The sequence below is a fragment of the Medicago truncatula genome, chromosome 1 (genome assembly GCF_003473485.1).
Source record: "Medicago truncatula cultivar Jemalong A17 chromosome 1, MtrunA17r5.0-ANR, whole genome shotgun sequence".
Lineage (NCBI taxonomy): Eukaryota > Viridiplantae > Streptophyta > Magnoliopsida > Fabales > Fabaceae > Medicago > Medicago truncatula.
In genome coordinates, this window is record NC_053042.1 from 49,038,357 (window position 1) to 49,055,270 (window position 16,914).

Below are 16,914 nucleotides of genomic sequence, written 5' to 3' on the forward strand. Positions count from 1 at the left end.
GTTTTGTTTTTATAAAAAAAAAAATAGAAAAACCATGAGTTTGTTAACATGCATTAAAACTTGTGATAGAAGGTGTTGAGTTCATAAAACAATAACACTACACTACCACCCGAATCAAATCCACCTATCCAATTCCATCCCGCTTCTTCTTCTTCTTCTTCTTCTCTCTCTCATATTATGGATAATCAATTCACATTCATGCGTACACTCCCTTCTCCATTTCTCATCCATCTTCACCGCACAACTAACCCAAAATTCATCAGAACATGCAATTGGTCATTTATCTCCGTTTCCAAACCAATGCTTAATCTTTGCTCTTCTTCCTTCACTTCTTCTCAACCCGCTGGTGATGACAACACCAAAGACGGGAACAATAACACCAATGGCACTGCTTCTCTCCGCAACTTCAAGCTCAATCAGTCTACTTTTTTGGCTTCTCTTATGCCTAAAACGGAAATTGGTGTCGATCGTTTCCTCCATTCGTATCCACACTATGATGGACGCGGTGTTCTCATCGCTATTTTTGGTACTTTTTTCTTAAACTGCTTCTCTTTTCGTTTAACTTGAAGGGAAATTCAAATGTTAGTGTCGATGGAGCATGTAGTCAGTTGGTTTAAGGCTATGTTTGGATAAAAAGATAATTTAAGCATTTATCATATAAAAGCTTACGTATAAGCAATTTCTGCAACAACCGATAAAAAAAAAGTCAAACTGTTTTTATATAATCTATTATCTCTTTTCATAAGTTATCCTGTAAAGTTTATTGAAATAAGTTGAAAACAGCTTATCGACATCTCATAAGCTGTTTTCTTAAGTTCTTCCAAACTGTAGTACAAGTGGTTATGCCAATAATTAAGCTCAAATAAGCCAATTCAAATAGGTTGTAAATGTTGAATTTTACCCTTTCACTTGCTTGTTAATCGAATTTGTATTTGTTGATTTGGTGGGGAGTCTGAATTCATTTGGTTTGGATGAGCTACCTTTCATGGTATCATTGATTGCCAGGAAATGATAGATTAAAATGGTATCATGGATTGCCAGGTGAAGATAGATTAAAATATCGATAATTGCCAGCAAAGTAATTTACTATTTGATACACTCTTCTCAACACGGATTTGACTCTTCTTAAGTGAACAACTAAGTGTAACATGAGTAATATAACCGTTGATGAACAAATTAACAGTTGATATTATATGCACATGCAGAACAAATCATGACTGTGTTGAAATATCAACCCTTAATTTCTCACTTTATTAATAACTCACTTTAGTGGAGCCAAACCCTTTCAATACATTATGTATTATTATCTCAAAATCATGAGCCTCACCACTTTGAAAATGGGTTCAACATGATTTAGTAGGATCCATATAAATTTTGGCTAGTAATAGACATTGTGTTGCTAGTACTCTACTAATATATAAGCAAAAGAACTTTCGACTAAACTCATAAAGACGAACTTGTAATAATATGATTGGACCACTAAGTTCTCTCCCTAGCTTGGGGATATGTAATTTGCTTATTTTTAAACCGTTTTGTCGACTAGTATCTATTGTGCATGTATTATGATATGTTTAGTCTTACACTATAATTGGTATTGCAATACACCATACTAGTTCATATGGCAAATGTATTTAATCATGAGATCTGCATGTTTTCACTTTTCAGATTCTGGTGTAGACCCAGCTGCTGCTGGATTACAAGTTACCTCAGATGGGAAACCAAAAATTCTTGATATCCTTGATTGGTAAATAAATCAATTGGACTTTGTATTTTCATTTGAAATATGCATTATTGGTTTTCCAATAAATATGTGATACATTTTTTTTAATCTTCAGCACCGGGAGTGGAGATATTGATACATCAAAAGTGGTGAAAGCTGATGCTGATGGTTGTATTTCTGGGGCATCAGGTCAGTGATAGGGAATCAATTGAGGTCAGGAATTTGTATATATGTCATACCATTTGGCTGTTAGCAACTTGTCATTAACATTCTACATATTTGAACAATAAAACTTCATTTCTCTGCATGCTTCTTACTAGTATTATTATATTTCTCCTTGAATTAACGAGTGAAGTCACAATTGTTAACTTTTTACACTTCTAATTTTTGAATGGGAAAAGGATGGCCAAAATAAACTTGAACCTGTAAACTGGATTATTGGGAAAAACCCAAGTCCCATATCAGATAGATAAGACTCTTGATAAGAGTTTATAATGAGGAGGCACTCCTCACGTTATGAGCGGGTTTGCTAAGGATGAGTTAGGCCTCAATTTCAACATGGATTAATCTGAAGTCAAATTAATACCAGGATTTTGTGTGCTTTGAATACTTGATTTCTATTGCCTGATTAATACCAGGATTTTGTGTGCTTTGAATACTTGATTTCTATTGCCTGACTGATGTAAGTGTTAAAGTTAAGAATCTTTAGATATCCCTTTAATTGTACGACTTCCTAGATTGATTGTATAACTCCTAGAGTATTCAACTTCCTAGGCTAGTGCTTACTAAATAAGCATTCAATGTATTTATTGTAAAGCCATTATAAATACAAGCTGTGTGATCTCATTATAGACACACAGAGAGTTTACACACAGACTTCACATATTTTACAGTAAGGAATCACAAGTTTTCCCACGTCAACCGTTCTGATGATTTTTCTAATGAGATTCTTGATGAGAGTTTATAATCAGGAGGCACTCCTCTCCTTATAAGCCGGTTTACTAAGGATGAGTTAGGCCTCAATTTCAACATGGATTAATCTGAAGTCAAATTAATACCAGGATTTTGTGTGCTTTGAATACTTGATTTCTATTGCCCGATTAATACCAGGATTTTGTGTGCTTTGAATACTTGATTTCAACATGGATTAATCTGAAGTCAAATTAATACCAGGATTTTGTGTGCTTTGAATACTTGATTTCTATTGCCTGACTGATGTAAGAAATCACAAGTTTTCCCACTTCAACCGTTCTGATGATTTTTCTATAGCATCTCATCGTTCTTGTTTGCTGTTACTTTTCTCTCTTGCTTGTTTCTTCTTCCCAGTGAAAGAATGTGGGAGTAAGTTATTGTCTATTCTTTAAGCATTCATGTAAAATTGGTTTAGGTGCTTCTTTGGCTATCAACACTTCATGGAAAAACCCTTCTGGTGATTGGCATGTGGGTTATAAATTGGTTTACGAGCTTTTTACAGAAACATTGACCTCTCGTTTGAAGGTAGGAATATAATTTTCTTAAATGCTATAGTTGCTCTTTAGACTTAATATGGCCAATCAATCAAATTTCCCCTTTTCTACTCTTAAAATTTTATCTGCAGAAAGAAAGAAAGAACAAGTGGGATGAGAAAAACCAGGAGGAAATTGCCAAGACTGTACAGCAACTTAGTGATTTTGATCAGGTAAATTCAATTTTTAGTTTTATACTTTTTATATATGACAGAGGCAAGTTACTGCATGTGTTGTCGTATTATTACTTTTGACCTGTATTTTTTTATTGTCCAAGTATTTTCCTTCTTTTTTTCAAGCCTATGTTAATTTTTTTTTTGGATAAAGCAAGAAATAGGTTAGGCATCAAGGAGGCCAGAAATATCCCAACTAGGTTGGCACCCAACCGGAACTCCATATATATTATTAAAAAAGGGAAAAAGATATATACACGAGGGGGGACTAGGCCAAAATCCTCAGCAACAAAAATAAAAACGAGAAAGAAAAAGAAAACAGACAACCTAGGGAAATCGAAAATTAGGAAGGTCGTGTCGTTCCCTAAAGAAGTCTAAAGACACCGATAATGGAAGAGTATAAACCAAATCGAGCCAACCAAACCATGGCCAATGGAAGCATATGTTAAATACTGTAAACTGTTTTTGAAAAAAGAAGGGGAATTTATTCTCTTCTTTGATGACGGTTGTACCTTTTCTATCATATTTCAGCATTATATAATTGTCAGTTTCTTTCTGCAAAGGCTGAAAAAAAATACCGTCTCATACCCTTAAGAGCACCAAAAAAATATGAAAGGAAAACTTTAACAGTGCCTATGAACATAAATTAACATTCTGGGATGTGTGATTATCTTTTCCTTTTTGCTACTCATACATATATTTTATTTGATTTCTTTATAGCTTTAGTTGCATTAAGAAGTTGCAGATTATATGTTCTCTAATTTTGTCAATAACTTTATGCTTCTGCAGATATAATATTCTTGTTTACATATATAAATCTTCTTTTCCATGTAACATGAAATGTGATACATTTTCTAGCAACATCAGAAGGTGGAGGATGCTAAACTCAAAAAGGCTCGTGAAGATCTCCAGAATAAACTTGATCTTCTTAGAAAGCATTCCGAGGTGGTTAAATGAAACTATTGAAACATGAACCTATTAATTTATTATAATATCCATTAATTATATGATATTCATATTTATTTTTTTTTCAGACATATTTTTCTTGTTGAAATATAATATTGTGGATAAATGGTTGAAGTGCTGTGGTGAATGATGCATTACAGTGTCCATAACTTCTTCTAATGCGATGTGAATATGGGATGTAGCTATTTTCTTGCCTTCGTTGTGGGTGTCAACCTATGGTTTTCTTGGAGGCTTCTAAATTGGGTATAGATGGGATAGGGGAGCTGCAATGTTTAGTTGATATTCTGTTTTGTGTGCTGCACAAGGATCTCTTCTTACTTGTGACTACAACCAAGTCAACAAAGTAATAAAGGGACTGATTAGGAGCTAATTAGAAGCTAACTTATAGACTAATTGCTTGCTTAACTGTAGTAATCTACAAGATTGCCTTTGACCTTGGCCTGTTATTGACATGCGTGCTAAATCCAACATTACTTTCTCTGTTTTATAAGTGCTCTGCTGCTGTTAATTCTGCTCACGACTAGTAGCAATGATAAATATTTAAAAAATGGCTGTTGCTATGTGAAATAAAGTTTGACACAATTCATTCATGGCAGAAACTCAAATTACTTTTATACTGCGTTGTGCTTATTTACTTGCCTTTTGATCCTGCTCAGTGTTTAGTCAATTGATTTTTTTAATTTAAAAGGCAATGTTGTTTTATGTTTTAGAGCTATGATGATAAAGGGCCGGCCATAGATGCTGTTGTTTGGTATGATGGAGAGGTTTGGAGGGTCGCTCTGGACACACAGAGTCTTGAGGATGATTCAGATTGTGGGAGGCTTGCTAACTTTGTACCCTTGACTAATTATAGGTAGTGAGTACATTTGATTGTTAGTGTTGGTCTAAATTTTAATCTCAGGCGATTGCTTTCTTTCTGAAAAGTCTTGTTAAATTGGAAGATTCTCATTTTTTGACAAAGGATTTCCTACTTTTGATTCCCCATTTTCCATACACATCACAAATTAGTCAACTTTCTCCTTTTTGTCAAGACATATAAGCCTCTTTAATTTGTCTTTTCAACCTTTTATTGTTTGTTGAATCAAACATGTTGTCCTATTGAGTTTCTATGAATTTAGTTTTCCCTTGTCACTCATATTTCAAAGAAATGCTGAGCAGGATTGTAAAGATATATAGCAGAATGATGTACATATTTAAATAGGTCATAAAGTAAAATGCGAAAGTATTTCTGATTTTGTCTTTGATTTAAAATTTTATTCAGAAATAAATTTTCTTTCGAAGCTGAATGAATGATGAATAGGACTTGCACGGAGTTCTTCTGTTATTTTTAAATCATTTCTTTCTTCTGAAACATTAAAAGTTTCATGTTATGTGCATACAACATATTACCTAGTATTTACGTTTTGGAGATCACAGTCTCAAAGCTTAAGCTGTTAGGTTAAGACACTAGAATGATTTTTATATTACATTCTCTAACACACCCCTCACTGAAGAGTCCTTTGGATACGACAGCGATCAAATTATGGACCACTTGGTTCTATAGGTTTTGATACCATATTATGAACTAGCCGTACCAAAGCTTAAACTATTAATGTGGATTATTGAAACAGTTACCATTTTAGTTCTAATCCTCCTGGCAGGTGTTCAAATTTAAAATGATTTGAATCCTAATTCTCCAGGAGTGAGAGGAAGTATGGTGTCTTCAGCAAATTAGATGCTTGTGCATTTGTAGTGAATGTCTATGACGATGGAAATATCTTAAGTATTGTGACAGACAGCTCTCCTCATGGCACCCATGTTGCTGGTATTGCTACTGCGTTCCACCCAGAGGTACGGACATGATTTTACCCATAGTGCAAATCCTATGAAAAACATTATTCATTATAATGTATGGTATTATTGTTAGGAGCCTTTGTTGAATGGAGTTGCACCCGGAGCACAATTAATCTCTTGTAAAATTGGAGACTCTCGTTTAGGTTCAATGGAAACTGGAACTGGTTTGACTCGGGCACTGATAGCTGCTGTGGAGGTGCTTCAAATGATTACTTTTCCTCATTGCATGAATATCTTGCATATCAATTATTGGAATGAATTCGTCTTGGATATTTGTTATTTTGTTTTCGTATTCTGTGATGTTTGACATAAATAACACATTACATTCCTGTTTCTTTTACAGCATAAATGCGATCTTATAAACATGAGTTATGGGGAGCCAACATTGTTGCCAGACTATGGCCGCTTTGTTGACCTTGTGAATGATGTATCTTTCGAGACTTCCATTTTAAGTTTTAACTAATCCAGTTATATATGTGTTATTTTCCATTCTCTAAGCTATAGTTGCTTTGGGTTATTTATATTTAGGTGGTAAACAAGCACCGTCTTATATTTGTAAGCAGTGCTGGTAATAGTGGGCCAGCGCTAAGCACTGTTGGTGCACCTGGCGGTACGTCTTCAAGTATCATAGGTGTCGGCGCTTATGTTTCTCCTGCTATGGCGGCTGGTGCTCACTGTGTTGTTGAACCTCCATCTGAGGGGCTTGAATACACATGGTATGTTTGCTTATCTGTGAAATTTTTTAATTGGATGATTCCCTAAATATATATTTCACCTGCTTATGCTTGGTTTGCATCGTTGTCAGGTCTAGTCGAGGACCAACGACTGATGGAGATCTTGGTGTCTGCGTAAGTGCTCCTGGTGGTGCTATTGCTCCCGTTCCAACATGGACTCTTCAACGGCGTATGCTCATGAACGGGACATCAATGTCATCTCCATCAGCCTGCGGGGGAATTGCATTGCTCATAAGTGCTATGAAGGTTCTAGAATGTCATTCTTATTTAGATTGTATGATTTAGTTCGTGGTACTTTGTACACATTTCCTTAATATCCTGATGTGTATAATCTGCACGCAGGAAGAGGGAATTCCCGTTAGTCCATATAGCGTGAGGAAGGCCCTGGAGAATACATCTGTTCCAATTGGTGATTCACCAGAGGATAAGTTATCCGCTGGGCAAGGGCTTATGCAAGTTGACAAGTTTGATATCTTCCCTGTCTTTATCTTAAAAAAAATTGCTGTAAATTGTAATATTATACGTTTGTTATTGACTTTAAACAAATAATCAATGACAGGTGTTACGAATATATACAGCAGTCTCGAAATATTCCATGTGTTTGGTATCAAATAAACATCTATCAATCTGGAAAATCAAGTAAGTTCACATCCTTTCCTGGAAATTTTGCCTTTTCCATTCGAGAAACAAGAGGCGGGAAATTGATATTTTTTTGCCTTTATATGCATTTATTCATGCTTGTACAATTATAAAATCATTAGAATATAATAGCAGGCATTCAAAATTGAAAAGAATTATATCCCCTTATATAACTGTTGATGACAGATCCATCATCACGGGGCATCTACCTGAGAGAGGCTAATGCTTGCCAACAATCTACTGAGGTGAGATCATTCTCAACGTTGGTGTGTGTTGACCATTAGAGCATATTTTGAGCTAGATCCTTGAAAACTATAGTTTCTAAATCGGATTAAGATTGGATTGTGGGGAAACAACTAACTGATGACTGATGGTTGAATCTAACTCACGTGCTTGGGTTGAATAAGAATTTGTTGATTTGACAAACATAAAATATAATTTACTTTGATTTCTACGGTGACTTTAAAAGGACCCTAAAAATATTTGCTAAATTCTAAGTCTAGTCCATCGACCCACAGACATCAAAATTTTATACAAGTTTTGTGATTTCTATTAGAACCGTGTAATATTCTATAGTTTTCACAATTTGATATATTTCCATTTTTATCTTGTGTCATATTCGCATCTCATATCACATCTGTGCTTCTTAGGTGCTGATATTTGATGCAAGTTTCTTACATATATATTTTATCAAATCTATGCACATATAATCTTATCATCAGTTAACTATAAGTTTTAGTGTAATCCCTTTGTACTCTGAATTGGTTATTTTCTTTATAATTTGTAGTACTTATTGACAGTGGACTGTGCAAGTTGATCCTAAATTTCATGAAGACGCCAACAAGCTTGAAGATTTGGTTGTATTTGAAGAGTGCATTGAGTTGCACTCTTCAGATAGCACAGTTGTGAAAGCTCCTGAGTATCTACTGCTCACTCATAACGGTCGCACGTTCAAGTTAGTCGATTTTCCTTCATCATCTTACTCTATTCGTCAATCCCTTTCAACTAATTTATAGCTTGTTTAACTTGTTTATAAGAGGTCTTTGGTAAAAGAGTTTATTTTATTAGTTTATAGTGTTTCTCCTCTGGTTGAACTAGCTTATTATTTTTTCTCTTTTTGTAACCTTGGCGCAACTGGTAAAGTTGTTGTCATGTGATGGAAGGTAACGGGTTCAAGTCCTGGAAACAGCCTCTTGTGTAAAAACAGGGTTCAAGTTCTGCGTACAATACACCAAATGGTGGGACCCCTTCCCAGACCCTGCGTATGCGGGAGCTTTAGTGCACCGGGTTGCCCGTTTTTTTATATTTTTTTTTATCTTTATATTTTTCATTGAATTTCTGTTTTATCCGTTGTTAAATAGAACAAAAAATGGTAAGTAGTAATTTGGAAAACGATATTTAGTCTTTTAATATAAAGTTACACTTAAAATCTATAAAAGGTGCATCCATAATTATATTCCCACATATTTTATTTTAAATTAATGCAATTAATAAAATATATATTTAAGGACTAATTGTACTAAATAGTTTATATTTAAGATTAAAAATAACAGAGAATATACTTTTGTCTACACAACAAAAATAAATTTTATGATAAAAAAATCATCATATGAAAATTGGAATGCACTCAGTCTAAATATTTTTTACATCGATAACTAGTACAAAATAATCTTATAGGGGGGTGACTTTTAAAATGGTTAGATTAAAGTCTAACATTTTTTATGATGCGACAAGTAATGATTGATTGACAATGTGTTTTTATTTTTTAAGCTACTTAAATAAATCTTTAGGCCTTATCATGTTTGTTACTTAAATTTCACCACCTCTTTAATCATAACAAAGTTGTACACACCCATAATATTTTTAAGTTACGGATGTTGCATATATAGTTTTATGTATTTGCAATTGAATTGTGGCTCATTAGCGCATTACGTAATAGATTTTATTTGTGATGCATTCTTTATTAACATTTTCATAACTTGAGGCTTGTATTTGGGGACATGAACTTCCCATCTGTAGTCTAGAAACTCGATAGTGTTTTTTGTGAAAAAATGTCTATTGTTACTTTCAAGGGCATATTCATCATTCAACCTTTTCGTTATCCTTGAACTTGTCTTTCTATAATCTATAATCTTCCACATTGCCATCCTCAAAAACTTGTCTTTCAAACAATTTCATCAGAAACATTAACTACTTATGTTTCTTTCTCTCTTTTTATTTCAACTAAGTTGCTGTTCGCTAATCCTAATCTATAGTTTTGTTTCAATATAACTCACAAGTTCTCTTCTTCTACTCTCAGCATATTAGTGGATCCTACCAATTTATGTGATGGTCTGCATTATTACGAGGTCTACGGTATTGACTGCAAAGCACCATGGCGTGGTCCTCTTTTCAGAATTCCAATTACTATAACCAAGCCTGTGGCCGTGATCAACAGACCTCCACAAGTTTCATTTTCAGAGATGTTATTCGAGCCAGGTGTGCATTAGTCAATCAAGTTAATCTGTATGCTTCTTTTGAGAAGAGTTTATAAAGAGGAGGCACTCCTCACCTTACAAGCTGGTTTTGTAAGGATGAGTTAGGCCTCAAATTTCAACACTTCTTTCTTCTGGTGGCACACTAAGGCTGGAATTTGGATTTACATTTACATGGACATCTTAATATTAATGTTATACATTCCAACCTTGATGTTTGAGCATTTTCTTGGAACTTTTCCAACCTTGATGTTTGAGCATTTTCTTGGAACTTTATCTCTTACCCTATACGCAATGTTTTTAGAAATTTTTCTATGTTTTAACTATTTTTTTTTTATCAAATTAAGTATCCAATTCCGGTTTATATTCTTAAGTCCAAAACCAATGCTTATTGTCTTAATTTTTTGTTTCATTAGGCCATATAGAAAGGAAATATATAGAAGTGCCACATGGTGCATCTTGGGTTGAAGCAACCATGAACATATCAAGTTTTGATACCCCCAGAAGATTTTTTGTGGATACAGTTCAGGTACTGTGTACAGCCTAAGATTATGTGAAGTTAAGTACGGACCTTTTTTTAACATGCTTTCTACATACAGATATGTCCATTGCAAAGACCTTTGAAATGGCGGAGTGTTATAACTTTTTCCTCCCCTGCTGCCAAAAACTTCACCTTTAAGGTAGTAGGTGGTCAGACATTGGAGCTAGTCATAGCTCAGTTTTGGTCAAGTGGAATAGGGAGTCATGAGACTACGAATGTGGATCTTAAGGTAACAATTCATGTTTGTATGACAAATTTATTCTCCCCTCCCAGATATTTAGTTATGCAACTCTAATTCCTCTCTTTAACAACTTGCGGTGAAAGAAGAATTGAGAAAGTGGGAAATTCATCACGTTTCACCGAAGATACGATTTTACTAATTAATATAAAATTCCAGATTGTGTTTCATGGTATAAAAGCTAGTCAAGAGGTAATTGTACTTGATGGGAGTGAAGCACCTGTCAGAGTTGATGCAGAAGCACTACTGGCATCCGAGAAACTTACACCTGTAGCAAATCTAAATAAGGTTATCTTGTAAAATTTGGTTCCTATTCCTTTATGTTTGTGATTTGGGACACTAAAGAGGTTAACCTCGTCTCCCAATTTATGTTAAACTTGCAGATAAGAGTCCCATATCGACCTGTAGATTCTAAGATCAGCGCACTTTCAAATGATCGTGACAAACTCCCCTCTGGAAAGCAGATGCTAGCACTGACATTAACGTGAATAATTATACATTCCATTATCTGTTTCATTTATATTCATGAGCTTTAGATGGCCTGTTCTCAAGGTTATGATTTCAGATACAAGGTCAAATTGGATGATGGAGCTGAAATAAAACCTCAAATACCATTTCTAAATGGTCGGATATATGATACTAAGTTTGAGTCTCAGTTTTATATGATTTCCAATTCAAATAAGGTATTGCGAAATTTAATTTCCTTTATGCTTTTAAAGATGAGGATTGGGAAGGGTGTTTTATTTGTCGTTTCAGATACTATTTCTCAGGCAAGCTGTTCGTTTATTTTCATGTTTATACATTCTGATTATAGCGAGTATATTCAAGTGGAGATGCCTATCCAAACTCTACAAAACTCCCCAAAGGAGAATACAGTTTACAACTATATGTAAGGTAAAACTCCTTCTTGGAACGTCTACTGGACAAACCACACTTGCCTGATTGTTCCTTGTGTTTCTTTCCATTTAGTTCATGGATATTCTGTTTTCTAATATCTCAGAAATAAATTTTGTCGTTAGTTATTGAAGATAAGTTTTGTGGTTTTAAGGACTTTGAAGGCTTGGTTAGCTGTTAAAGCCTGCAATAAGAAATTTGGAGTTTTAATAACAAGTGGAATATTTCTAGGCATTAAGCATTGTATATACTCATGATGTTTTATTGTTTCAGGCATGAAGACTTGCAGATTTTGGAAAAGATGAAGCATCTGGTGTTATTCATTGAGAGAAATTTGGAAGATAAGGTAGTATGTTGTATTTTGAAAACATTATGGTATCCCTTGTATCTTTCACTCTAACTTCAGTGACATTTGTAATAACATGGTCATAAGTATTTTAATGCATTTCATCCCTCAAACTGTAAACCTCTGGTTAACAGGCATGTCAATGATCAATTGTAATTGTTATGTATTCTAAAAAATTTAAGCACGTGGCTGAATTAGAAGTAACATAGAAGTATTGCTAGATGAACTCAAGTAGGGAGAATTAGAATTAGGTGTTTCATGAGATTACTTATTCCCAAATTCAATTATTTTTTAAGATCTCTTAAAATTGTGATCCCCCATTAACGCACACATCTCACAATACCTTAAGAGGATATAATTTATAAATTAAAATACATCATTAAAACTAAGGTAATTTATTACATTCCTTCTATATATTTAATTATTATTAGTATGTTTGTCTTTATTTTCAGGACATCATACGGTTAAGCTTTTTCTCTAAGCCAGATGGCCCATTGATGGGAAATGGTTCCTTTAAGTCCTCAACATTAATTCCAGGGTACGTTGCTGGGTTACAGTCCCTAGCTACCTCTTAAAGGTTTACATTTAAATTTCACCTTGTTATAGTGCTGACATTTGCTTATTGATAGCATAAAAGAAGGATTTTATCTTGGTCCACCACCAAAAGACAAGCTTCCCAAGGTATATTCTCTTTTCTTAACCACTTGGGTATTTCCATTGGACAATTGTTAATATGTAACAACATTTATGGCATTTCCACAGAACTCTCTACAAGGATCTGTATTGGTCGGGTCAATATCATATGGAAAACTGTCATTTGCCGGACAGGGGGAGCATAAAAACCCAGAGAAGCACCCTGCATCATATCGAATTTCCTATATAGTTCCTCCAAATAAGGTTGACTTATTCTCTACCTTATGCACTTACCCACTTGAAGATCTTGTATGCTCCAATTTCCACAATCTCACACACGCGTGTTGGTTTGCACACGCACTCAAGCTGCACCGGTGTATATAAACTAGCATAAAATGTGTGATGTATGTTGATGTCTAATCACACTCTCTTATTGCCTTGTGTTTGAAGATTGACGAGGACAAAGGAAAAACTTCTTTATCTTCCAAGAAGACTGTTTCTGAACGTTTAGAAGAAGAGGTATGAATGTTAGTCATATTCGGCACAAGAGCTTCGTTGTTTTCTATCCACATTTTTTGGCATGGCTGAATATGCATTCTTTTACGTCTATTTGCTGAAGTGTTATAAAAAAATTAAGTGTTTTGTATTGTTATCTACTTTAAATTTTCAATAGTTTAAAGTGTTTTTCAAATGAGTACATGACCAATAACAACAAGGACTGCACATGGTTAATCTTTTAAAGTTGAAGCTAATTATCTTTACGGATTTCACTCAATAACATTTTAAAACATTTTGCATTTGTTGATTTTTCTATTGAAAACCCATCTTCTTAGAATCTTCCATATTATCTCAAATATAATTAAAAATGGGTTAATAATATAATCCAAAACTGACAAATTCTAGTTTATATTTTCGCATGCTTTGGAGGTAGCCTTGTGCTGTTGTTGTACTTTTCTTTTTTCTGTAATGATCTTTTTAATCAAAATTAATGCATCAGAAGTTTAATAAAAAATGATAGATAAATCTTGGCTGTCATGATGAGTGGAAGATGTGTACATTTCTGTTTATGTCCAAACAGTTTACACACACAAGATTATCTGGTGTCTTTGTAGAGGGTCATCATTTTGTTTTACTTTTCCATCTCTCCATATCCAAAAAATTCACTTAAAGTTCTTAGTCACGAGTGACAGTGTAGATTATATACTGTAGATTTCAGATAGTATATGTTTTGTCCTATTGATAACTTAAGTTAGCCTTGGCTTGTCTATCAGGTGCGAGATGCAAAAATAAAAGTGCTAGGAGGGATAAAACAAGAAAGTGATGAAGATCTCTTAGAATGGAACAAGTTGTCTGTCTTGCTCAAGGTATATAAATTTGATCTAAACTCCTAGTTTAAATGGTTGACTCACCTTCATTTGTTTCAGGACTCTTAATTATATTGATTTGCTTTTCATTTTAAATATTTTTATTTATATTTTTTGAAAAATTCATTCGGCTGTTTACTATGTATATCCTAGATTACAACTAAATAATAGCAAAATCTGTTATGTTACCTTGTAGTCGGAATATCCAAAGTACACTCCGTTGCTTGCAAAGATTTTGGAAGGCTTTGTTTCTAGGAGTAATATCAAAGACAAATCCCATCATCATGAAGAGGTACATACCGCGGTAATCAAATGTTTGATAGTATTTCCTCCTTTCCCAGTCTCTAGTTTTCTTTCCTAAGAGTTAGCTACTTTTATTATCATTTGCTGAAACAATATTTTTGCCCCTTCTCCTAAAATCTAATATCTTTGAAGCATGATCTACATGATCTGAAATTTTGATCTATCATTAATTTCACAAAAAGCTTAGTTGTTTAATGTGTATATACGAGACAAGACAATACTTACTGTTAATGGATCTTGAAACACGTGAACACAAAGGGTGGGGATCTAGTAACTCTAAAGAGTGCAGTGTAAATATTGCATTTTTACACTCTTGATTATCTTTTTCGCATGATTCAAAATTTGCCAATCAACATTCTTTAGTATCTTATTTAACAGTCAACATTTATATTTTGAAAGCATGTTATACATTAATGTGAAATCCTATTTTCCTAGCCGTGAAATTATGTAATTATCATGCATAAAAAATAAATTACCAAGTAAGTTTTTAAGTTTTCTTAAATTCATGACATTGGGTTGATGCAACTCAGTGTTGATAAATAGTTGTTCAGTTTTGTGTTGTGTATATGATTTAAAAAGGCTTATTCTGAGACAATTACAAATATGCATTGCAGATAATTAATGCAGCAAATAAGGTGATCGACAGTATTGATAGAGAAGAGCTGGCAAAATTTTTTGCACTGAAAAGCGATCTGGATGATGAGGAAGCACAGGTACTTAACACTTTTCATGTGCTTTTAGTTATCCCTGTCACCTACTTATGTATCACTGTAGTCCTCTATTAATTCAAAATAAAGGGAGAAAAAAAATTAAAATCAGGAAATAGATCTTATGAAGTTTGCACGTCCATGCAGTTAAATCCAATGGTTAGAATATGTGTAACCATATTTATCCTTTCTATTTAATTGTGTATAATGCAAAACTTTAGGGTTCAGATCATTTGCAGTTGATTTTTTAACTGAAAAAATATCCTAATCCATATAGTTGACACGGCAATTGAGTGATATTTGTTCAGAAGTTTTGCAGTCTCACATTATTAACTATGACTTTTGTGCTTGATTTTTGTAATTATAGATGTTGATGCAATAGTTTGTCTGAAAACAATGACATGATACTTTGAACATTTTTATACACCAAAAGTGTATTAAAAGTTTATTCAGTTGTTGTTCAGCTAATTTTTTTATGGAACCTCATTCTGCATGGAAAAATAAATTTTGGTACCACATTTACTACTTACACTGTTGTTTTTTAGTTTGCATGTTATTGTTAATTGATGATATTTTAATCTAACTACAGAAAACCAAGAAAAAGATGGAATCAACCCGGGACCAGTTAGCAGAGGCACTTTACCAGAAGGGGCTTGCACTAGCAGAAATTGAGTCTTTAAAGGTTAGAGATTTTATACTATTTAAATCAATTTATGCTGTTGTAAAATATAACTTGTTAGTTGTTAGTAACTCCAGAATTTAGAAAATATCCCTGTACTGACTACTGAGGCAATTTTTTCCCCTCGCTTGAACTCAAACCATAGACATAAAGAAGTGCTACTCTTCTTTTGAGTTTGAAATTACATTAGATCAGTCTAACTACAATTTTCATGATTTTGCCTGCTTGTGCTATATAAAATTCGGAAGACTGTATTTGAGTGTTATGGTGTTACTGTGTTAAAATAAATAAAAGCTTTTCAGATTGATATTAATGTTATTTACTTTTATTATCAATTGAAAGTTGACATGCTTGACTTGTACATTGTCAAAGGAGGTAGATAACTCCCCGGCTGCAGCTGCAACAGAAGATGCAAATCCCGACGAGCAATCAAAGGATGATTGCATTCATCCAGATTTGTTTGATGAAAACTTTAAGGAACTGAAGAAATGGGTTGATGTTAAGTGCACAAAATATGGGATCCTGTTGGTGACACATGAGAAGCGTAGTCAAAGGATTGGGACAGCATTGAAGGTATTTTCTTTTTCAAAGTCTTGTTGTTACAGAATCATTTGTTCCCTTTCTCTTCTATTCTTTTTTCTCGTTTCTGAAAGTGTTTCTATTTTAATGATCAAAGATTATTGGTAAAGGGACAATTCTTTAATAAACAATGATATTAATCTTATCAGAACCTTGTTTTTCAACTGGATGCAGGTACTAACTGACATAATTCAAGACGATACTGAGCCTGCGAAGAAGAAACTATATAAACTAAAGCTCTCTTTGCTTGAAGAAGTTGGATGGACTCATTTAGCTACATATGAGAGACAGTGGATGCTTGTACGTTTTCCCCCTAGCTTACCCCTTTTCTAGGGTTTTCCATCTGTGAAACAAGTTGCTGTGCAATGGCATTTCTTGCCGGTTGCATCAGCATTCTTAGGTATCCAATCATGTTTGGTATGAGTTTCAATTATATATGCATCAAGGGATTTCCATTTAACCATCCCTTGGACATTGTAATAATCACAAAATTAACTTGGATTTAATGATTCTTTTTCTCATGATAGTTTATTATATTCAATATTTTGAATTTAGAATTCAGTATGTAGGGATGAATGCATATAGG

At 33.8% G+C, this 16,914-nt stretch overlaps 1 protein-coding gene across 3 annotated transcripts; it reads left to right on the top strand.

The window, feature by feature from the left end:
- The first annotated feature begins 67 nt into the window (after window positions 1–67).
- LOC11429200 (tripeptidyl-peptidase 2) lies at window positions 68–16,869 on the top strand. Of its 3 annotated transcripts, none has more exons than XM_024769372.2 (34): window positions 68–526; window positions 1,666–1,744; window positions 1,836–1,909; window positions 3,108–3,217; window positions 3,318–3,398; window positions 4,257–4,343; window positions 5,075–5,217; window positions 6,044–6,194; window positions 6,271–6,393; window positions 6,541–6,624; window positions 6,726–6,913; window positions 7,003–7,177; window positions 7,274–7,395; window positions 7,491–7,570; window positions 7,757–7,815; window positions 8,371–8,525; window positions 9,870–10,048; window positions 10,461–10,573; window positions 10,644–10,814; window positions 10,983–11,111; window positions 11,207–11,307; window positions 11,389–11,506; window positions 11,638–11,717; window positions 11,991–12,063; window positions 12,516–12,601; window positions 12,693–12,744; window positions 12,826–12,960; window positions 13,147–13,215; window positions 13,968–14,060; window positions 14,257–14,364; window positions 14,978–15,076; window positions 15,660–15,752; window positions 16,122–16,322; window positions 16,503–16,869. In XM_024769372.2, exons 1-34 carry the CDS (start codon window positions 178–180, stop codon window positions 16,659–16,661), a joined length of 4,119 nt encoding a protein of 1,372 aa, XP_024625140.2. In that variant the 5' UTR covers window positions 68–177; the 3' UTR covers window positions 16,662–16,869. The 3 variants fall into 3 exon arrangements, with proteins under 3 accessions (XP_024625140.2, XP_003592276.3, XP_024625143.2); XM_003592228.4 differs by having other exon boundaries at window positions 14,257–14,352; XM_024769375.2 differs by having other exon boundaries at window positions 4,266–4,343.
- Window positions 16,870–16,914: the final 45 nt, after the last annotated feature.

What these genes read in the sequence shown, in the direction of transcription:
- LOC11429200 (XM_024769372.2), top strand. Translation starts at nt 178, where the DNA reads ATGGATAATCAATTCACATTCATGCGTACACTCCCTTCTCCATTTCTC. An exon ending in CTATCAATCTGGAAAATCAA is followed by an intron (nt 7,571 to 7,756) that starts GTAAGTTCACAT and finishes TGTTGATGACAG; the next exon opens with ATCCATCATCACGGGGCATC. An exon ending in TTTTTGTGGATACAGTTCAG is followed by an intron (nt 10,574 to 10,643) that starts GTACTGTGTACA and finishes TTCTACATACAG; the next exon opens with ATATGTCCATTGCAAAGACC.